This window comes from Canis aureus, chromosome 6, assembly GCF_053574225.1.
Source record: "Canis aureus isolate CA01 chromosome 6, VMU_Caureus_v.1.0, whole genome shotgun sequence".
NCBI classification, from domain to species: domain Eukaryota; kingdom Metazoa; phylum Chordata; class Mammalia; order Carnivora; family Canidae; genus Canis; species Canis aureus.
Window position 1 is genome coordinate 78,623,676 of NC_135616.1, and position 23,790 is coordinate 78,647,465.

General features: G+C 41.9%; 1 protein-coding gene across 5 annotated transcripts in view; it reads right to left on the reverse strand.

Moving 5' to 3' along the window:
* Positions 1-23,790, reverse strand: part of DDX59 (DEAD-box helicase 59) — an 84,341-nt gene that overhangs the window by 17,040 nt on the left and 43,511 nt on the right. For 3 of the 5 annotated variants that reach the window (XR_013382451.1, XM_077902408.1, XM_077902407.1), the window contains exons 3-8: positions 13,990-14,807; positions 12,625-12,792; positions 8,441-8,530; positions 2,328-2,579; positions 1,042-1,194; positions 431-559 (exon numbers count right to left, since the gene is read on the reverse strand). Coding sequence is in view for 2 of the 5 variants with exons in the window: in XM_077902408.1 (XP_077758534.1) it covers positions 431-559; positions 1,042-1,194; positions 2,328-2,579; positions 8,441-8,530; positions 12,625-12,792; positions 13,990-14,796 (1,599 nt within the window). In the remaining 3 variants the exon portion in view is untranslated. Of the gene's footprint in view, positions 1-430; positions 560-1,041; positions 1,195-2,327; positions 2,580-8,440; positions 8,531-12,624; positions 12,793-13,989; positions 14,808-14,890; positions 14,993-16,216; positions 16,406-23,790 lie in introns of those variants that run through there. The other 2 variants (XR_013382449.1, XR_013382450.1) reach the window with 2 other exon arrangements.

The window sequence follows — 23,790 nt, forward strand, 5'->3', positions numbered from 1 at the left end:
ACCCAGAGAGGGGCAGAGACCCAGAGAGGCTCCCTGTGGGGAGCCTGATATAGGCCTTGATCCCAGAACCCCAGGATCATGACCTGAGCCAAGCAGGTGCTCAACCACTGAGCCACCCAGGTGCCTAGTACATGCAGGTTTTTAAAACAAAATTTAGTTTATATCCATGCATACATATTTTTTAAGATTTTATTTCTATGTAATCTCTACCACCAATGTGGGGTTCAAACTCACAACTCTGAGATTAAGAGTCACATGCTCCCCCAACTGAACCAGACCAGCACCCCTATCCATATATATGTTTTAAAAGCAAAACTATAATAAGCTTTTATAGGTCTATGATAAAACTTTTCTTTCTTTTTAGTTACTATTCTATTGACAATGCCTCGCCCAAGAAAACTCATGGTGGAAACTAATAAAACCTCCTTACCTGATGCACGTACTCATCCATGCTTGAAGGCATATCAAAATTGACAACCAGCCGGACACTGATCAAGTCTAGGCCTCGTCCCAGGACTCCAGTGCTCACCACAACTTCGTAGTCTCCTTCAAGTAATCCCTTCCCCACAAAGCAACAAAATTCATTATTCAGAATTTAGCTTACGTGGTTTTGTATAATTCAGACATCTTTTTTTCAATACTTTCTTCAATACCGTTTTTGCTGCACCTTTTCAGTAAGTAAAGGTTGCTAGTATAAATACCTGAGAAACATGTGTAGTGTAAGTCTTCCCCTCCCCAACCCCTGCATCCGTCTGTTTCTATTAATGTACTCAGGCAAATCTTTTCCAAGGGTGAATGACTGCTCTGCTCCAGTCTAAACTGACCTGATTTCAGAAATGGTGGATTTTGAATTAGTAATCTATTTAGTAGATAATCCCGTGGAGAACAAGCTTATTGCTCCCAAAACACAGAAGCCTGAGCAAGAGGAACAATTAGCTCATAGTCACTGCGTGCCTGAAGTTCTTGCAGTCCTTAAAAAAAGGTCTGCTTTAAGAAGCAGCCGGTAGGGAACCCCCTGAAAAGATAAACTGAATGTCAAACCTTCAATATGTTTTTCCTTTCTGTTTGTGATTTCTCCGAATGTATAGATACACTTTTCAGACCTGTGATTTTCTGCACTGCCTCACTCAACAGATCTGCTCCCAGCTTGCAGTCCACAAACACTAACACTGGAGGCTTGAAGAGTTTTTTATCCTGAAAAATGAAAAACACGTATTTAAAATTATTTGTGTAACATAAATAACAATGGAAGTTTTTCTGAAATCATTAGTATTAGCTAGTTACAGAGGAAAAACTAGCGTTATTAAGATGAGTGTTTTCTTTAAAATATGCACAAACAGAAGCACAAAAGTCTACTGCCCTTCACATTTTTCCATTTCATTAATATTGTAAAAATATTTTTTAAATTGAGTGCAATTTAAAATTTTAAATGCTAAAAAAATAATAAAAAAATAAAATTTTAAATGCTGCTCATAATTAAATACAAGCCATATTTAACTTAATACTTTTAAAAATTAATTTGTTTTTTTGAGAGAGAGTGTGTGAAAGTGAGCTGGAGGAGGGGTGAGGGAGAGAGAGAGCATCTTCAGCAGACTCCATGCTGAGTGAGGAGCCCAATGTGGGGCTGACCTCACAACTCTGAGATCATGACCTGATCCAAAATCAAGTCAGATGCTTAACTGACTGAGCCACCAGACGACCCCTTCACATTTTAAAGTAACTATGCTTACACATTATCATCCATTTAATAAGTTTCTGTTTAAATAAGTTACTGCTAAAAAATTCTATTTTTCAAGGACAGAATGGCCAAGAAAGAACTTATCTTTATCTGTTACATAAAACTACTAAAAATTTCTGAAACAAAAAAATATTATTTAAGAATAATCTGGATATTTAAATGTATTTTCTATAATACCGAAAATAAAAAACAACCCTGCATCCATACAGCATTTATTTGATCCCCACAGAATTCTGAAGTAAAGAATTTACTACTAAATATCTATATAGAGAATCCCTGGGTTGCTCAGTGGGGGAATCCTGGGTGGCTTAGCGGTTTAGCACCTGCCTTTGGCCCAGGGCATGATCCTGGAGTCCCTGGATTGAGTCCCACATTGGGCTCCCTGCATGGAGCTGCTTCTCCCTCTGCCTGTGTCTCTGCCTCTCTCTCTCCTCTGTGTCTTTCGTTAATAAATAAATAAATAATCTTAAAAAAAAAATCTGTATAAAATTCCCCGAATGCTGCATCTAAAAATCATTATCTTAATAACTGTGAAAAATGCAAACATAATCTACAAAACAGGGTGCCTGCTTTACTACTTACTACTCACATTTAAGATTTCAAATAATTTTTTCTTTTTGGCTGGTTCTTCCACCCACAAAATAATCTGGCGCACACTGGAACAGGGCAGGTTCTTTTCCCCGGTGATAATTCTCACAGGATTATGCAGAAGCTGACTTGCTAGTTGTTCTATGCTAGTTGGAATTGTAGCTGAAACCAAAATGGTCTGACTATCATTAGGAACGTGTTCCAAAATGTCAAGCACTTGCTGTTGAAAGCCCATCTTTAACATGGTATCAGCCTAAAATAAAACCATTTTAAAGTTAGTCCTATTTGACATTAAAACCCTGAGCCATTCAAGGAAAAAACTGATTAAGAACATAAAAAATTAAAAACTTTTACACATTAGAATATATCACAACGTCAAAAATAAAGGATTTAGAAAAACATTTATATAAAATTGTATGTTGTCTATCACTGAAAACATATAATTATACAAAGATTTTTATGGTATTATTACGAGTGGCAACAAATATATAAACCCTAAATACCAATAATGGGGGATTTGGTAAATAAAATACAGTAGATCCACTTAATAGAACCCTTTGCTATCATTAATTATGAGTGGAAAGTCCTTTATTAAATGATAATGAATCACTGCTAGGAGGAATAAAGAAAACTACAGAACACTATATATAACATGATACTGTTTGTACATACATTTAAGAAACTTAATTGCTAACTCCAGGGAAAAGACCTATGGAATGTGGAAGGGGATGCAATTAAATTGTTCATTTTACAGCTTTTTGCAAAGTTTGGGTCTTTTTTTCTACCACGGACATATATTTGTAATAAAACATGAATTAAATTTTAAAAACTTAATGTTGGCGGCTTTTGCTTCTGTATATACTTCTGTATTACTAGTTTTTAAAAACAATTTGTGTATTACTAAGCAAACAAAAAAATTCTAAGTTAGTACTGGTTTAAAATAATGAAACACAAAGGCTATCTTGATTTTTAAATATAATCCAGGTACCTATAATTTTGAAAAATAAGGTCTGACAATCATTTATTTTGGAGTATTTAGATAAAGCACTGTATTTTTGTTGCTGTTTTTTTGTTTTTTTAAGTAGGCTCCATGCCCAAAGTGGGGCTCGAACTCATGATTCTGAGATCCAGAGTCCAACACTGCACTGACTGAGCCAGCCAGGCACCCCAAAGCACTGTATTTTTAAGTGTCCACTACGTGGAAGTTTGAACACTTGTTTTAATACTATTCATTCCATGATATTTAAAAAAATCTAAAATAATCATAATGGTCTAGGTGATCCTGGCTGATCCTGGCTCTACCTATGACCTTAAATTAAACATGTTAACGAATGTCTTTAAGCCTCGGTTTTTTTCTTTTACAAATGGGAATGATAAGAGTTAACTACCTAATAGGTCTGTTATGATGATTAATGACCTCATTAATACATAAAATACATAAAGCACTTGGGACCATGCTCACAGCATGGTAAATCTCAATGTTTCAATGTACAAGACACATGTGCACATGTGTGCAACAAGGTAGTAGGTCTTGAAAAACATCCCCAGCTTTTCCTTTTCCTCAATAATCCTACTAAGGCCCCCTCATCTCAGGAGATGGCCTTGCTTCTCCTGGTTCAGAACACAGGCCATCAGAAATAAATCTCCTCTGTCTTCTCCCAAGTTTCCCTGCATCTAAACTGTTAACACTAAAAAAAATAAAAAATAATAAAAAATAAAATAAAAAATAAAAATAAATAAACTGTTTACACTAATACACCCCAAATTCAGGTGCTTCTATCCAGCGCACAATAGTGAGACTCTGCCTCATCCTATCACCCCCACGCCGGAAGCCATCCACCCCAAGCACCCACTATCTTCTAGAACACAAATCCTATCTCTTACTCCTCTGCTTAAACCCTCCAGTAATTCACTATCACACATAAAAAACCCAACTGCTTACCACAGGCTAAAAGTCCTACAGTTTTCATCCTCATCCGCTTCTCTGACTTCATCGCCTAGCACTCTTCCACCTCATGCTCCACGACCCTGCCACACCAGCCTTCTTTCTGCCCCCAACTACCCAATGGTCACTCCCACGTTAGCTCTGTCTGAAGCAGATCCTCCAGCTGGATCTTCGCGTGGCTGGCTCCTTCTCACTCAGGTCTCAGCATAAATGTCACTTAGAGCCCTCCTCTGATAATAACCTAACCCCCAGTTGTCTCTGTCACACGGCTTGTGTACATACATTTGTCAGGGCTTATCTCCATTCCCATTGTATCCTCAAAACCCAGGACAGTGTCTAGCATGTAAAAAGCACCTGATAAATAAACAAGCATTCGTTAATTCTAAGCACTGAAAAAACCACTGCAAGCAGCTTAGCTTTCTAGTCAGTGTGTCCCAAACCCCCCTAAAGAAGAATCACCCAGAACGAGTTTTTTAATATCTCTGGATTCCAACCCAGACTTCCTGAATCAGAACATCTAGTAAGAGGTCTGCTCTTCTATTACATTCCACTGAACACACTGGGTGATTCTTACCATTAGGGAAACTTGGACCAGCACTATGCTTGATATATCCTGCTGTATCCCTGCTTGTTGGGATACAGCAGGAGCCTAATACAAGAGAAAGGATAAAGTCTATACACAGGTAAACAGAGCAGAGAGGAGAGGTCTGAAGTCTACCTGGGAGACTGATGGAAGGTTTCAGAGCCATGTACACATAAAGAAGTTAGGGCAGGTGGTTGGGAGAGAATCCTAGGCTGAGGGACAGGTACATGGGAGACACAGAAGGGTGACACAGCAGATTCCTCTAATTCTAAAGGAATTATCTTAGTCTTCATGCCTGACCATTCCTGAATCTTCCATCCTCCTCTTCAAACAGTGGCCTGTCTTTGCAGCAGTATTACTTGCTCTCAGTTTCTTTCTGGTTTCTCATACTACTTCTCTGCTTAGACTCCTCTTCAAACTCCACAGACAGACACAGAGCCCCAGTGCCTGTTCCTCTCTCACCTTCCACCCTTAGAGAGACCAGTGTGTCCCACGGATGCTAATGCCCATTTCTCCTATCCACACAATATTTCCCCTTCATCCGTCATTCACAAGAAATTCGACATTTCTAAAACCAATTCAAATACTACTGTCAAGCCCCAACCCTTACCCGCCTACCCTTTCCTTAAAATTAAAAGCACAACCAGAATTTATGGAGTCCCCTCAACCACCTTCCTCTTCATCTTCTTTCATATTCAGTCCTCAGAAGACTCATGAATGATTCACAGCGATTCTCTGATGTACTCATGCTTCCCACTGCCTCCACCCTGTCCCTGACCCTGCTCACCTCTTGTCTGGGTTGCTACCATTTTGTCCCACAGATTCTTTCTTCTTTCATTTTTCTTGCATGGAGCAGCAGAATAACCTTGCTAAACCACCACTTTCCACATGTGACACCCCAACTCAATAATTTAGAAAGCCTCACTGTTTCCCACATCAAATCCAAAATCCTCTGCCTCCTTTTCAGGGCCCTCTGTAATTTGACCCCACCCTAACTACCCAACTTTACTTCCTATTATTCCTCAGGAAGAATGCTTCAAGCTGGCTGGTCTCTCTGTGCTTGTGCTTGACCTTTCTGGCTCTGTTCATGTTAGGCTCTTCACCTGGAACACTTGATATGTTCTCTAGTTTTCTAAATCCTTTCCCATCTGTGGACGACCAGGTCATATTCCATTACCTTGGAGGAGCCATCTCTTATGGTGCCAATTCACACGGTCTCTCATTTCTCCTTCTGACCTTAAATGTCCTAAACAATTAGCATATCATACACAGTCCCATTACTTTACTAACAGTTTGTACCAGGAGTCAGCAAACTGAGGCTCTTGGGACAAACACAGACCTTCAGGTGTTTTTTTAAATAGAGCTTGTGGGAATGCAGTCACACCCATTCTGGTCTCTGGCTGTACTGAGCGCTCCAACAGAGGACATGTGGCCCCCAAAGTCTTAAATGGTCCTTTGCAGAAAGAGTTTGCTGTTCCCCGGCCTGCATAGCACCTTTCAGTATGTTTGTATTTCCGTATATATGACAATGTCCTGCCTTTACTTCAAGAATTTATGTATTTTTCTCCAATGAGATTTCAGCACTTCATAGGCTGGAATAATATTTAAAATTTCTTTGTGACGCCATCCAAACTTAACCAGACTTGGTCAATCTGTATCTAAATAGAACTTCTGTGCCAACTTCAGTTTCGGTACATGATCAATTATGTTGTTTACCAGCTAGTTTCCTTAAATGCTGAAGAGCTGGGACCGAGGCCACACATTACAAGCACTCACTATAGGTTTGCTGAATGAATACTCCTTTTATATGGAGCACAGCACAGAGGTACCCTGTGAAACTTCATCCATTGGCTAAAGGGAAAAATGTTGTGGAGAGAAGCAAGCAGGAATGGAATCCAACTTTAAAATCTATAGGAGGCTCATTTTTCAGGCTCACCGCATGGTGAGAACTTAAGAACACATGGGCTTATCAACAGTGGGAAGCCCACTTGTACTTGCAGGGTGGCAGTAAGTCTGATGATAATCAGATGCAATAAATCAGTTGAATCAAAAGGCACACCAGGAAAACGCTGACTTAGCAGCACTTTTTTTTTTTTTTCTTAGCAGCAGTTTTTGAAGGACTGAATAACAGTTCACAACACCCAAGGTATGGAAACAACCTTAGTGTCCGTCAGCAGATGAGTATGATAAAGAAAATGAGGTGCATGTTATATACAATGGAATATTATTCCGACTTAAAATTACTTCATTTTTAGTAACATGGATGGACTTGGAGGACATTATACTCAGTGAAGTAAGCTAGACAGAAAAAAACAAATACTGTATGGGAAACTTATATGTGAAATCTAAAAAAGTTAAAAATAAAAAAATGAAAGTCAAACTCATAGAAATTAGTAGAAAAATGATTGCCAGGGGCTAGGGAGTGGGTGAAATAGGAAGAGGTTTGGGGTAAAAGTGTAAAAACTTTCAGTTATAAAACAGATAAGGTCTGAAATGCATAACATGGTTACCATAATTAATGATGCTCCATTAATAATTATATAACTGAAATTTGTTAAGGGAGTAGAACTTAAATATTCTCTCTCTCTCTCTCTCTCACACACACACACACACACACACACAGAGTAGCTGTGTAAGAAGAAAACAGAAAAAAATAATGAAGGACTGAATAACATTACCTTAACTGTCCTAAACAATTACTTTACATTTATACAGGACATTCCAGTCTATGAGACATTTTCCCAATCATTGCTTCATCCTTGCCACAACTCTGGAAGATTAGACGACTTGCCCAGCACCCCATAGTGGGGTGGAGTAAAGGCTCAATCCCAGTCTCAAGGATCTTGCCTATGTGTTCTTTCCACGTCCTCTGGCTACTTCCTGGAACCACGTTGCCATCACTGGTCAGCCCCTGAACCCCACATTTCTGATCACTGCTGGGCCTCTCTGCTCTGTCACTGCTGGTGGGACATATATGAAAATAGATGTGCAATGCACTGCAGGCAGAACTGGCCCATGCCCAGCCTGTGCTGACACAGTTTTGAGTCCTCCTGCTTGTTTACTTGCTGGAATATCATCAGATAATAACATATTAAGCAAATCAAAAATATAAAAATGCCTATATGCTCTATGTAACACTGAAAATCAAAACCACAGACACCCATGTCCACACAAAAGAAAATATAAAAGGTCATCCAACTAAATATTATTAGCTACTTCCAAATTCCCTGTTAATAGTTACATGCTGTGGATTCATGTGTTTTTCTTTTTTAGACAAATGAGAGCCAGTGTCAAATATTTAAAAAATTTATCACTGAGAATATAGTAATTATTGGAAATTAGGAAAAGACAGCTGATTTTATTTACTAATGTGGTTTAATTTTGGTGCACTATACCTTGGGTTAGCAGGGCAATACCACACAGGAACCATCTTACGAATGGCTACTGCAATTAAAAAAAAAAATTCCTAATTTTTTTCCTTTGGGGAAGAAAATGCCTGAACACACAGTGAAATTATGTAACTAGAATATACTTTTCATAAATTATATAAAATTATGTGACTAATGTTCTAAACAACACTACTTACTTCATCTACTACTACAATTTTTATACCGCGGAGTTCCACAGAGCTCTGTTTTATTATATCCAGAAGTCGCCCAGGAGTCGCTATGATAACCTAAAGAACAGAGAAAAAAAAATTAGATAATCTTCCTTCCTTCTTTCTGTCTATACTTACTGAGTGACTAATATGTGCCAGCCACTGGGTTAAGTACTCAGAACTCAATGTTGATTAGGTCAGACATAGTTTCTGCTCTCACAAATCTCATAACACAAAGGAAGGAACAGATGAAACACATATATGCTCGTGAGGTTATCCAGTCCTGGCTAACACAAGCGAAAACCTAGAGGAGGAGTGGGAGCCGGTGAGGAGAGGGCCAGGTGGAGGGAAAGCATCCAAGAACTTCTGAAGCTGAAAGGCCACTGGGGTGGAGAGGGGACAGAGATTCGGAGGAGGCTCGAAAGTAGGCAGAGACCAGACCAGGAAGGGCCTTGCAGGCAGGCTGACCACTATTTGGCTCTATGACCAAGTGCAAATCCCTTAACCTCTTTGGCCCTGCTCTTCTGTTTTTAAATTAAAAGGTTGGGCACAATGATTTCTAAGGTTGCTTAAGGCTCTTAACGCTTTTATAACGTATTAGTTGAAGCAGTGCTTAAAAGTGGGGCCTGTTAGTCAAACTTCAGTAGGAATCTCAGCTGTAACACTTAATAATGGTGTGCGTCTCTGTCTCCCATTCATAAAATGGAAATAATAATAATTACTGTGAAGATTAAATGAGACAGTGCCTGGAGTAAAGCAGAGTAGAGTTACAAATGATCTAATAAATTCAACTGTATTCTGCTTTTCAAAGACAAACCAATACAATGGTGAAGGTCATGGAGAATGCTAAGTTTCAGGGTCGTAAGGATCTGTATCCACAGAACTACAGTGCTCCACTTAGTTTCTTCAGAAATACCATAAACATTTAAATCCATTTTAATTATTTTGAACTGAGCTCATCCCTTCTATTCCTATTTCATTTTCCTCTCCTACTGGTTTGGAAATTATAAACTTTTCCCCCAATTCTTTTAGTGTGGGAATTCCCTTGAATTGTAAAATAAATATATATAAACTTAATAAAGTCTGAAGTGAACTAGACATATTTACTTTTTTCTTGAATAATCAAGGGCAAATAATTTAACACCAATCACAACTTTCCTGCGCTGATATGCTACAGTTGGTCAGTATTTTACTTCTATTTTTTTACACCCATGTATTGTTCATTATTACTTTTTATTTAGTCAATGTTTGTTTACATTTACCCACATGAAGGACGCCTGGGTGGCTCAGCAGTTGAGCGCGCCTGCCTTCGGCCCAGGGCGTGACCCCGGGGTCCCGGTATCGAGTCACCCGTCCAGCTCCCTGCATGAAGCCTGCTTCTCCCTCTGCCTGTGTCTCTGCTTCTCTCTCTCTGTCTCTCTCATGAATAAATAAATAAAATCTTTAAAAAAATTTTTACCCACATGATTACTATTTTCTTTGCTCACCATTCTTTTTTTTTTTTTTTTTTTAAAGATTTTATTTATTTATTCATAGAGACACAGGGAGAGAGGCAGAGACACAGGGAGAGGGAAAAGCAGGCTCCAAGCAGGGAGCCCGACGTGGGACTCGATCCCGAGTCTCCGGGATCACGCCCTGGGCCGAAGGCAGGCACTCAACCGCTGAGCCACCAGGGCTGCCCACTCGCCATTCTTTCTTTGATCCCACGCCTTCCTTTCCAGAATCTTCTTTATATGCAGAATATCTTAGTTTAGTATTCTTTTATATAAATCTACTGGTAATAAACTCTCAGTTTTGTTTACCTGAAAAGGTCTCTATTCTGCCCTGGCTTTTGAAAGATCACTTTGTTGAATAGACAGATTTTTCAGTTACTTTTTTCATAGAGGGTGTCTGTGAAGGACATGGCCTGGCACAGGGGGTGGGAGAGGCAGCAGGGTGATGAAGGGCCCTCCGGAGAAAGGCGGCCCTGCACAGGGTGTTGCGGTCTAAGGGAGTGAAGAGGGCAGAGGATAGAGTCTAGGATGGAACGCATCACTGTGGGGCAAGGGACAGGGATGAGGATGGGCTACTGGTTATATAGAAGATGGCTGATCAAGTAAATAAATATGTAAAAGATAAGACGTAGCAGATTTCTCACTGTCAGAGTGACAAATATGGAAGCAGAAAATGCCAAAATAATCTTGCTGTGTTGAATTAGAGTTGGAAGTATCGACACGAACTCATGGGCTACAATAAACATAGATGCAGAAATACACACTTAAGGAATATTCTCACCTTCTATTCACTGAGAGGTCCTCGAAGCAATGATAACTCAACAGCAAAGAGAAACAGCAACAAACCCAACCAAGAGCCCAGATTTTGGTTTCTAAATACCGTCCTCTACCAAAAGGAATCAGGACAGCTTGGGGAAAAAAGCATGATTTCAGGGCTGAGCCAAGGGAAGAACAATGTAAGCACGATCATCTTCTTCAGATAGAAAGAAAGTGCTCAAAGAATGATGGGGACAGGGCAGCCCAGGTGGCTCAGCGGTTTAGCGCCGCCTTCAGCCCAGGGCCTGAACCTGGAGACCCTGGATCTAGTCCCATGTTGGGCTCCCTGCATGGAGCCTGCTTCTCCCTCTGCCTGTGTGTCTGCCTCTCTCTCTCTCTCTCCTCTGTGTATTCTCATGAATAAATAAAATATTTAAAAAAAAAAAAAAAGAATGATGGGGACATAATAACACAGAAACCGACTCCACACTGCTTCCACTGCTCAAACTGGGGACAAGTGGAGAACCAAAACAAATCATGGTAATAATACTTTATGATCCTTTAAATACAATCGGTAATCACGAGTCATACTGATATACATATAAAAAGAGTAAGTTGGAAATTTGGTAAAGCACAAGAATTTACAAAATGAAGGTATTCAAAATGCTTATCTAATTACAGAAGGAACAAATAAATTTTACAGTTACTTGACAGGTGATATCACCAGTAAAAGGACACACTGAAATCGTGTATCATCTAAAAGGATGTAGTCAAAAAAAATAAAAAATAAAAAAATAAAAGGATGTAGTCATGGGGCACCTGGGTGGCTCAGTAGGTTAGACATCAGCCTTCAGCTCAGGTCGTGATCCCAGGGTCCTGGAATTGAGCCCCGAGTTGGGCTCCCTGCACAGCGGGGAGCCTGCTTCTCCCTCTCCCTGCCGCTTCCCCTGCTTGTGGGCTCACTCTCTGCCAAATAAATAAAATCTTAATAAAAATAAAAGGATGAAAAGAACAAAGCATCTCTTCCGTGATATTCTTTTCAAAGATACATAACTTAAACCTAGTCAATTGAGAGATCTTCTTCAAAGTAAGTAGTTTAAAATTCTTAAAACTGTCAAGATTATGGGGGGAAAAAAAAAGCAAAGACTAAAGAACTGTTCTACACCAAAGGAGATGAAAGAGACACGACAACTGAATTCAAAATGTGATTCTGAACTGAATTCTTGTGCTATTAAAAAGAAAAGTTAACGGGACAACTAGTAAAACACGAACGGGGTCTGAGGACCAGATGACAGCAGCCTGAACATTCCAGGGTACCCATGTTCGTTTCCTGATTCTGTAACTGTATTGCAGTCACTGGGATAACGGCCTTGTTTGTAGGAATCACACTCTCAAGTACATTAGCTACGGATCCTTAGGTAAATGTCATCTTTCTGAGATTCAACTTCTCAGCCATGAAGATGGGATATGCCCACCCACCTTCAAGAGCCAATGTGATAAACAAGATGATGCGGGTGAGAACAATCCAACGGCATCGGGCAAAAGGCAGGAATTAATTGTGTTCCTTTCCAATATAAAACAACCTTAAAAAAAAAAACTTAAGGCTTACTTGGCAAGAATTAAAGGCTAACCTAAAATCACATGTATTAAGGTCCTTGAAGGCAAACAAACCACCAGAACAAACCCGTGATCAAATTGGTGCTTACCTGGGGATCCCTGGGTGGCTCAGCGGTTTAGTGCCTGCCTTTGGCCCAGGGCATGGTCCTGGAGTCCCGGGATCGAATCCCACATCAGACTCCCGGCATGGAGCCTGCTTCTCCCTCTGCCTGTGCCTCCCTCTCTCTCTCTCTCTCTCTCTCTGTGTATGTCTAATGAATAAATAAATAAAATCTTAAAAAAAAAAAAAAAAAAACTGGTGCTTACCTTCACGTGTTGTCGCAAACGGTACAGCTGTGGGGGTAAGGGTAAGCCCCCCACCAGGAGCACGGTTTTCATGCGAGGCAGGCCACTCATCAGTTCTTTAGCTTGGTTCTCTATCTGAATGGCTAGCTCTCTTGTTGGTGTAAGAATCAGTGCAGACGGAGTCTTGCTCTGCGAAGATGTCAGAAACATGTCTGAAAATGCCGGCAGTGAATTCCTGCCGATGGGCTAAATCCTCAAAGCATTCTGGGAGTCTTCCCATCAGCCCAACTGGATATGAACCCTCCTGCCTTCTGCTCACTGTAGATTTTCTCTCCAAAAACCATCATAAATTGGACCCTTCCTTACATAACACGGATACACAGTGAAAGATCAAAATTGGGGCCAGGGTGGGGAAACTGGTAGTTGGCTCCCAGGCGGACCCTGCCATCTCTGGCCACGCTCCTCTGAAGACAAAACCAGGACGTTCCGGTTAAAGCTTGGTGTTCCACCCTTGATACAGTCCCCTCAGCAATTCCTGTAGATTCACTTTTTTCTTTGTCCAAAGAATTTCCTTTTATAAATGTCCTATTTCCTGCCCTATAGCTCTATTTTGGGGCATCCAGTGAGTTTTACTAATATTTTGAACATCGGGTGCTTTCTTTTATTTTTTCCTCACATTATCTTCTACGATTATTTAGTTTTCCAAATTTTCCTCCTTTACCTCTCCTCTCTTTGCCTATATTTTGCATTGGCTTCCCTTTTGCCCTACTTCAGATCTCACAAACTCACTAGCACTTGGCAAATGTGTCGGTTAAATTAATTGTATGTGTGGGGGTGGTGCTTTACGCACTATAAGCTAACGAGTAAAGTAAGGTAGTATTATTTTAAGATGGACCATTTAAGCGTGTATTTTGAACTCTATGATAACATTCCAACTTTGGAATAAATCAATTAAAAAAAAAACAATTGTTTAAAAAACACAAAATAAATCAATTTTTTAAAAAACCAAGGAGGCTAAATTGAACACAAAAATTGCGGGTCATCCGGTCAGCAGGATTTCTTTTCCCAAACCAAGAGTTTACTTCTTGAATAGAAATTTTGTTGAAAAAAAAAAAAAGAAAAAAAGAAAGAAAATTTGTTGAAAGAAAATATTTCGTAAGGAAAGCAATTTTTTAAGACCTTCAATGAAAAGATCTTGAAGGTTCAATCTAATAAAAGAAAAATTCCCTAAAATTATGTTTCTCATACCAGCAACTATCAGAAGCAAAACCGCCAGGAGCATCAACGACTGAAGTTACAGTTTCCATTTGCAGTTTTAACCTAGTTAAGGATGAAACTTGGTATATAACTGACTTGTTTCTGAGAGAAACACCTGTGAACTCTTACCTCGCATAAGGCTCGGGTGATAACAGGAAGAAGAAAAGCGGCTGTTTTTCCTGAGCCGGTATCAGCACTGGCCAGAACGTCTCTTCCCAGAAGTCCCACAGGAATCATCTGCATCTGGATGGGGGTTGGGACTTCATAGCCCGACGTCTTCAGGTTGTGATTCAAGGCCTCAGGGAAACCACAATGCTCAAAGTCAATGATGGGTCTGGTGACATCTTGCCCTTGAACTACAATTCCTAGCTGCCGTTTAAGGTTTTCAATCTGGTCTTCCTGAAGGTTCAGAATAAAGGGGTGCTCTTTATAGACATACAAAGTGTTCAGTGGAGACTCTGGCTCAGAATTAGCTTTGTGTGGGGCACTGAGTTTCAACCTCTCCTCCTTTTCCTTTACTTGCAGAAGATGTTTTGCTTTACACTCCAAACTGCACACGTCTTCATCGGTCTTATCACAGATGTACTCTCCATAACGACCACAAACAACACAGACAGGTTCTCCGGGTTCTGCCCAGCGCTGTGTTTTGGAAAAGGACTTAACAGGCTCTTCGGAAAGATCACTACCCTTTGAATCCTGCTCAGGTCCAACCAAACCAACGTGAGCCCACTGGCTGGCTGTGCTGGGGAAAGGGCACGGCTCTGCGCTGCACCTGTCTGCTGTCCTGGCTGCCCTGGGAACCAGTGCATCAGCTGGATCATCTCTGCCTTCATCCAGCTGAAAGTCTTCCGCCTCTGGTTTGGTTTTCTTGGCCGTGCAACTTTTGCCATCCTCGTTAGCATTCCTCTTGATTTTCAGAGATCTTGGAACAAACATCCTTCAATATTCTGTTGAGGAAATTATATAATGAGATTTATTTTATCCTCAGTAAAGTTAACATATGATCCTCAATAAAGTACCGTATGATTACCCCGGAGTCAGCCTCTGTGTCCCTGGGCTTTGCCTGAAAGGACTGAAAGAAGGCATCCTGACGCTACTTACAGCAGGGCTTTTCTTCCATTCACAACTTTCCCTGGTGAAGGAAAAAAAAGCCTTTTCCTTATACATGGGAGTGGTGAGACTTCACACACTGCTTAGCACAGCCTGTGCATACAGCCTGCCTGTTTACTGACTCCTCACACTCTGATATACCAACTATCAGAAATCGTGAAGTAAATCCTATTAAGTTTTCACAAAAGGAAATGGGAGGGATGCTTCACCACTGGGAGCTTTAAAATCAAAACCAGAAAACAGAAAAATGCGACCTTGAGGTAGTAATGCTTGCTCTGTCTTGCTCTGTAGGTTCCAAGCCGTGTTTGGTGCTTCTCACCTGAGCGCCACCTCCACAGCTGGTAGGTTAGTACCGCCCCGCACAGACACAGCTATATTATGCTGTACTGTGTATGGTAATTTTTCAGATGAAAAAACTGGGCCAGCTGGAGGCGAAGGGGCTCGTCCCAGCTCACGCGGTTCCTAAAGGGTTAGGACCCGGGCCCTCGGGGTCCAGAGCGGGAGCTCCAGCTGCAGCCACCAAAATGCTTTTGCAAAATGTGGTTTGTGAAACGCGTTTTCACCTAATTTGGGGGCCGTTCAATATTCTAATCAACACTTTGCTAAAAAAAAAAAAAAAAAATTCTTAGGATAAATGACCAGATTCAATTTTTCCAAAAAAATTCCCCAACCAAAAAAAAAAAAAAAAAAGCAACTGAAGATGCAGGCTTCCTAAGTCCCCGGGAACGTCAAGGGGGTTGGGGGGAAGGTCGGCCCGGCGGCAGGGAGAGCCCGGAGCTCGAGGTCCTCAAGTGCAGACTCCGAACCTGCTCGGGCGGGCGGGGGCTGCAGGACCCGCGACCCCCCACCCAGAGGCGCCGGCACGTCACGGCGCTGCTAGGAGGCCCGGGCCAGGGAGGCCGCACGGCGGGGAGGGGCGAGGCGGCCCGCGGGCGGGGGCACGGGTGGGGGCGGGGCGGGGCGGGGGCACGGGCGAGAGCACGGCGGGGGGCCGCGGGGGGGCACGGGCACGGATGGGGGCGGGGGCATGGGCGGGGGCACGGGTGGGGGCGGGGCGGGGCGCTGGCGGGAACGTGCGGGGCGCGGGGGGCACGGATGGGGCGGGGACCGCGGGTGGGGGCACGGGTGGGGGCGGGGCGGGGGCTCGGGGGCAAGGGCGGGAAGGGGTGGGGCCGCGGGTGGGGGCGGGGCGGGGGCCGCGGGTGGGGGCGGGGGTGGGGGCGGGGGTGGGGGCGGGGAATCCTACCGCCGCCGCGGCCTAGCGCCCCGCGTCCCAGGGCGAGCGAGCAGGACGGGAAGGAGACCCGAGCCGCCGGGGCCCGCGGCCCGCTCACTGGCCCAGACGTGGGTCCACGTCCGCTCCCGCTCGGGGCGCTGGGCCGAGCCTCCCGCCGACGGGCCTGCAGCGGCGCGGCCTCCCGACCGCGCGGACGGCCGTGCGGAGCGCAGGATCCACTTGTCCGGGTTTTGTGGGGAGGCCGCGGCGCGCCGTGCGACGGGGGGGGCGGGGCTTGGAGGGGGCGGGGCCTTGAGGGGCGGGGCCGGCGGAGTGGGCGGGGCTTGTGCCTTTCCACGCCCCCTCCCGGCTCGGGGCGGCCGGCCGATTGGCGAGCGCGGCTGGGGCGCGGCCGGAGCCCGCGGGGCCCGCAGGGCGGGGCGGCCCGGGGAGCCTCGGGGCCGAGTGAACGTGACGTAGTGGGGCCGGGGCGGGGCAAGCCGCCTGCGCGCCGGGAGAGACCGCAGCCGGTGGCGCGGGAGCCGGGTGCGCTGGGTAATGTTTCCGCACTACCATCCAACCCCAGAAAGGAAAAAAAAAAAAAAAGAACCACAAATCACGGTTTTTCGTGCCTTTGGAATTTCATTTCACTGCTTTGCTAGAACTCTGGAGCCACCTGCCCCAAGCAGGTGGGGAGGGAGGGATGGGGAGGAGGAAGCAGGAAAATGGGAAGCTGAGCTGGACGACCTAAATACTTGAGGTTTTAACTATTAAAAAGAATATGTTCAGTCTAATTTTTGATGCATACAAAATAACATTTTGAACAAATATGTTAAGTTTTAAAGCATACTGATAATGTGAAAGATCTCTGCACCACCTTATTAATATAAGCAAGCACAGGGACGCCTGGGTGGCTCAGCAGTTGAGCATCTGCCTTTGGCCCAGGTCGTGACCTGGGAGTGACCTGGGGTCCTAGGATCGAGTCCCACGTCGGGCTCCCTGCGTGGAGCCTGCTTCTCCCTCTGCCTGTGTCTCTGCCTCTCCCTGAGTCTCTCATGGATAAATAAATTTTTAAAAATCTTTAAAAAAAATATAAGCAAGTATATATAGCCCTTCATCTCTTGGTTCCATACCTTGCTTCTTCCCTTGGTGATCACTACTCTGAATTTTGTTTCTCTCTCTTTGCCATTTTTAAGAGTTTTATCATAGTTGAATGCATCCCTCATTGATATGTTGTTGACTTTTTCTCTTTTTTTGAGCTTTATAGAAATAACACATAGCTAGCCCTGTGGGCTTTATAGAAATAACACATAGCTAGCCCTGTGGGATCTGCTTTTATCACTCAGCATTTGTTTCTTTGATTCATCCAAGTGAAGTGTAAGCAAGAAGTAGAACATTTTACTGCTATAATATTGTGTGTCTGCAAAGCTGCTTTTGTGTAATTATTTATTGCTTTTCCTGCGAACACTTGAGTCGTCTCCAGTATTTTGTACTTAATAGAGGCAAATTTACCATGAAGCTAATGAAATTTGAGCTTCAGAGCCCCTCAGTCCCATGGGTCCCTTCCATAGCCCTAAAAGAAGAGTTCTCATCAATGTGTTCTCATGGTCCTATGTTTTTGTAAAATCTTCAAAAGAAGGATATTTAAACCACAATGGATTAGGACCACTTTTTCTTTACACCCCAGCTTCGCCTTCTTCAACACTTCTCAAGTTTGGTGGTGATAGATAGCAGCAGGCATTTGGGGATTGAGCCAAAGCGGATTGAGCTGCAGATATATTTACTTGAGCTCAGTGGAATGTATTTGTGGGTTTGCAGTCTCATAATTGTTAGGCTACTGCTTTCCACCCCAGAGTAGGAAGGTGTGGGGACAAATGTTTTATCAGGATCTGAATGTGTCCCACAGCATCCAACACCAGAAATATACGCACGTTGAGGGAGAAATATAGTTTGCAATGTAGGAAGCTAGAAGCTGGTCTGTAAAGATTTATTACATCTGTGAAACTGTAAGCAGAGGATCAAGTTCTGACCAATGCTTAGTCAAATGGAAGTTCTCTCCCATTAGGGATGTACCCAGGATTATATGATTATAAATGTATGATTTACATTCTTTATTGATGGGAATCACACAAAGTAAAATTTATCAGAATCCCTGAGCTTGTAGGTCACAAACCTGGAACAGAACCACAGTGATTTTGTCCAGACTTTTTTTTTTGTTTTACATCCCAAAGATTAATAATTTGAAACAACTGAATAAACCATGTAAAAGAAATACTTCATCTTTTTATTCTCTCTGTATAAAGGACATTACAGAAATCATTGTCATATGAAGAGGGTATCAGAGTATGCAGTAAAAAAAAAAAGGAAAAAGTATAGAAGTGTATAAAAAACAATTTTAAATATTGTATGCTACTTTCCTGGGTTTTGTTGCATTTATAATGTGTTGTGGTTCTTCTCCGGTTATATAATCTCATGCCCCACAAAACCCAAATCTGCCCCTGGCAAGTACAAACAAGGCTGGTAGGAGCATTCTGTGAACACTTCCTGTGGAAGTGACTGAGTCTCATTTGAACGTCAGAGAGTATGGGGGGCTCAGCTTTAAGAGATAATGCTGGGGGCGCTTGGGTGGCTTAGTTAAGTGTCTGACCCTCAATTTCAGCTCAGGTCCTGATTAGGGTCATGGGATTGAGCCCCACATCAGGCTCTATGCTCAGCACAGAGTCCACTTGAGGATTTTCTCGCTCCCTCTGTCCTTCCCCCATCCCTAGGCTCACGCATGATCTCTCTCTCTCTCTTAAATCTATTTAAAACCTTAAAAAAAATAAAAGGTAATGCTGTAATGTTTTCAAAGTGCCGGTACAATCTATGCTGCCAGCAGCACTCCACATTCTCTCCAAATCTTGTTCTTGTCAGATTTCTTAATTTTTGCTAGTCTACCAAGACTACCAAGACTACCGAAAAAATCGGTACCCTCAGGTTGAGCATTTTTTAATATGCTGATTGTCCATTCCTGTTTCTCTTCTAAGGGTTTTTCATAGAAATATATTATTGATATCAATCTTTTGTCAATTGTACGTACTGCAAATATTTGCTCCCTGTTCATAGTGTTTGTTTTTTCAAGTATCAAAAGATTTTTTTTACTCTATTTTGGAAAGAAAATCAAACTGACAGAAAAGCTTCAGGACTAATACAGTGAATATATATATATATATCCTTCACATCAACTCACTGTTTACTATATTTGTTTATAAAATAGACAATGTATACATCATTTTTGTTCATCTATTTGAGAGTAAGTTGCAGCATGTATTCCTGAAAACAAAAATATTCTTTTATGTGCCCATTTTCAAATTTAGGTAACTTAACATCAATATAATACTTACATCTAATATATAGTCCATATTGAAGTTGGACCAGTTCCAATAGTGTTCTTTAGAGCAATCCCCGCCCCCCCAACAATACAGGATCCCGTCCAAGATCTTTTCACTTCCTTTATCAATTCTTCTGATGAGTAAAAGTTCTTAGGTGTAATGTAGTTGAATATGTTAATCTTTTCTTCTGTAGTTTGCAACTTTGGCATTTAAAAAATCCTTGCCCTGCCAGAGGGTCAGGGGCTGGAGGGGGAGGGATGAATATGTGAAGCACAGAAGAGTTTACGGGCAGTGAGAGCATTCTATATGACACAATAACAGTGGATACATGTCATGATACATGTCCAAACCCATAGAATGTACAGCACCAGGAGTGAACCCTAAATAACTATAGACTTTGGGTGAAAATGGTGTACCAGTTGAGATCCATCAGTGTAGCAAGCATACCACTCTGGTGGGAGATGTTGATGAACAGGAAAGGCTGTGCATGCATGGGCAAGTTGGCTTATGGAAAATCTCTGTAGTGTCCTCTCAATTTTGCTGTGAACCTTAAACTGCTCTTTTAAAAAGAAAAAAATCTTTGCCTACCCTAACATCAGAAAGGTACTTCCTAGAACTGGCAGCGGGCGGGGGAGCCGAGGGGGGGGGTTGACTTTAAAAGTTTTGACTTTCTTATTTACTTACTTATTTATTTACTTTTAAATATTTTATTTATTTATTCATGAGAGACGCAGGCAGAGGGATAAGCAGGCTCCCTGCGGGGAGCCCGATGTGGGACTCCATTCCCAGGATCCTGGGGTCACGACCTGAGCCAAAGGCAGACGCTCCATGGCTGAGCCATCCAGGTATCCCTTGACTTTCATATTTAAATTATTAGATTTCAGGCATCCCCGGTGGCTCAGCGGTTTAGCACCGCCTTCAGCCCCCACACACTGATCCCAGGATCGAGACCTGGGATCCAGTCCCACATCAGGCTCCCTGCATGGAGCCTGCTTCTCCCTCTGCCTGGGTCTCTGCCTGTGTGTGTATGTGTGTTTTGAATAAACAAATAAATCTTTTTTAAAAAAATAATAAAATAAATTATTAGATTTCGTTTGTTTGGTACAGAAGATAAATCCATTTCTTTGTTTTCCAAATGACCAGCCAATGTTCCAAATACCATTTATTAACTAGAATCCTTTCTCCAGTGAACTGCAGTGCCATCTCTGGTCCCACATCAAGGTCCCATAACATACAAGTCTGTTTCCAGACTCACTACTCTCTTCCAGGCTGCCCATCCCTACACTAATACCATTCTGTCTTAATTACTTTATCTTCATAAGTTTTGCTATCCAGTCAAGCAAGTTTTTTTTTTTTTTTTTTTTTCAGGAGTGTGTGTGCTATTCTTGCCCTTTGTTCTTCCATATGCATTTTAGAATCAACTTGTCAGTTTTCACAAAGTCCTAATGTGATGATGATTGGAAATGCATTTTGTATCGATTCCCTAGAGGGGAGAATTGACACTTTTACAATATTATCTACCTCTAGTTATTTAGGTTTTCCTTAATGGTTTCCATAGAAATTTCTAATTTTCTTCAGATGCTTGCCTGTTTTTCATCAGATACATCCCTGAATTTGTTATACTTTATACTATTACTGTGAATGGTCTCCATTTAGAAACATGTTTTTGAGGGCATCTGGGTGGCTCAGTTGGCTAAAACTGACTCTTGATCTCAGCTCAGGTCTTGTTCTCAGAGTTGTGAGTTCAAGCCCTGAGTTGGGCTCCATGTTGGGTACAGACTACTTTAAATAAATACATAAACAAATAAACAAATAGAGGTGCCCGAATGGCTCAGTTGGTCAAGCATGCAACTCTTGACTTCTCAGGTCATGATCTGAGGATCATGAGATCAAGCCCCACATGGGGCTCCATACTCAGCACAGAATCTGCTTGAAGATTCTCTCCCTCCCTCCCCCTTTGTCCCTCTTGCTTTGCCCCTCCCCCTTCTCCCAGGCACTGTCTCTCTAAAATAAGTAAATAAAATCTTTTAACAAAATGAATAAAAAACATGTTTTTGAATTGTTTGTTGGTTTATAAAATGAAATTTATATGTTTTTTACAGGATTATATAATTTCATTTTTTACAAATTTTATGTCACCTTGCTAAATGCTCTTCACATTCTAATAAGTTTTAGTTTTAGTTTTCTAAAAATAAGTAACTTTAAGTAATGATAGTTTTTTCTTTTCCTTTTCCTTTTCTTTTACATAACTTGTGCTGGCTAAAACTCCAGTACGATGTTGAATAACTGCAATGTTAATGGACATTCATGTCTAGCTCCTAATGTTAAAAGTCTTTAAAAATAAATAAATGCCTTTAATTCACATGATTCCTCATTAAGAATGATGTGTGTTGAGGGTATCTCAAATACATTTTATGAGGTTTTTTTCTTCCCTGATTTATCGGTATGAAATAACTCTAGGTTTTTCACATTTTAACATTTTTGCATTTCAGCGATAAACCTCATTTGGCCATGATACATTAATTACCTTTATATACCTCACATTTTGTGTTAACATTTTGTTTAGGATTTTAAAATCTATGCTTAGCAGTGAGATTGACCTATAATTTTCCTTTCTCACACTTTTCATGATTATACAGGCATCAAACACTCAGTTGGGGAATATTTCTTCCCCCTTCCATTCTCTGGAATCATTTATATGAGATGGAAGTAATTCAAGGATGTCAGGCTGGCTCAATCAATAGAACAGGGCAGCCCGGGTGGGTCAGCGGTTTAGTGCTGCCTTCAGCCTGGGGTGTGATCCTGGAGTCCTAGGATCGAGTCCCGTGTTGGGCTCCTTGCATGGAGCCTGCTTCTCCCTCTGTCTGTGTCTCTACCCCTCTCTCTGTGTGTGTCTCTCATGAACAAATAAAAAAATAAAAAGTTTTTAAAAAATCAACAGAACATTCTACTCTTGGTCTCTGGGTCATGAGTTGGAGACCTGTGTTTGGTAAGAAGGTTACTTAAAAAAATTTTTTTAAAGGATTGAAATATTCTGCTGAAAGTTTGACAGAAGTCCGTATAAATTATCTGGGCCTGGAGTTTATTTTATATATATGGAAAAACTATTACCTTTAGATTAATAGTCTTTAGTAGTCATAGAACCAGGCAGCCTCTCAGGGAATTCTTGAATCCGTTTTGTCAAGTTATATTTTTTTAATGTCCTTTTCAACAGTTTTTACTTTCACTAAGTTAACTCATTTTATCTTTAAAAAATATGTGTCTAATATGTAATCATCCCTCTCTCTCATTCCTTTGACCTTTCTTTCATTTTTTTATTAATCAATTTCACCAGAAAGTTCATCTGGTTGTATAGTGTTTTTTAAGAATCAACTTGTGATGTTGTTGACCATCCTCTTTATTGTATGTTTGTTTTGTGTTTCAAAACCGATTTTTTTTTTAAGATTTTATTTATTTGTTCAAAAGAGACACAGGAAGAGGCAGAGACACAGGCAGAGGGAGAAGCAGGTTCCATGCAGGGAGCCCGACATGTGACTCGATCCCAGGACCCCGGGGTCACGCCCTGGGCTGAAGGCAGACTCCACCACTGAGCCCCCCGGGGCGTCCCCCTTTATTTATTTATTTTTTACGTTTTATTTATATACTTGAGAGAGGGAGGGAGAGGGCATGCATTGGGGAGGGCCAGAGGGAGAGAGAGATTGTCTTAGGCAGACCCTGCATGCAGGGCTCCATCTCACAAGCCCGAGGTCACAACCGGAGCCAAAACCAAGAGCTGGTCGCTTAACCGCCTCCACCACTCAGCACCCCTTACTGAATACTGGGCTTGTGAGATGGAGCCCAGATCATTGGAGATCTGTGCTTGATTATACTTACCATTTAAGTGGACTCTAAGACCAGGCATTAGGTAAAGCATCTTACAAACATTATCGTGCTTAATTCTTGAACAGTCTAATAAAGTAGGAACTTTATCCCCTTTGTACTAATGAGGAAATAGAGGAATTAAGCAACTTGCTCAAGGTCACATAGTTTGCGGTGGAACAGCAGGAATTTAAACCCAGGTGTGTCGACTACATCCACTAGGCTACACTCCCAAGTTTGTTTTTTGTTTTTTTTTAAGTAATCTCTCCACCCAACATGGGGCTCGAGCTCAAGACCCTGATAATGAGAGTTGCATGCTCTACTGACGGAGCCAGTGAGGTGCCCCTACACTCCCAAGTTTATTTGTTTGTTTGT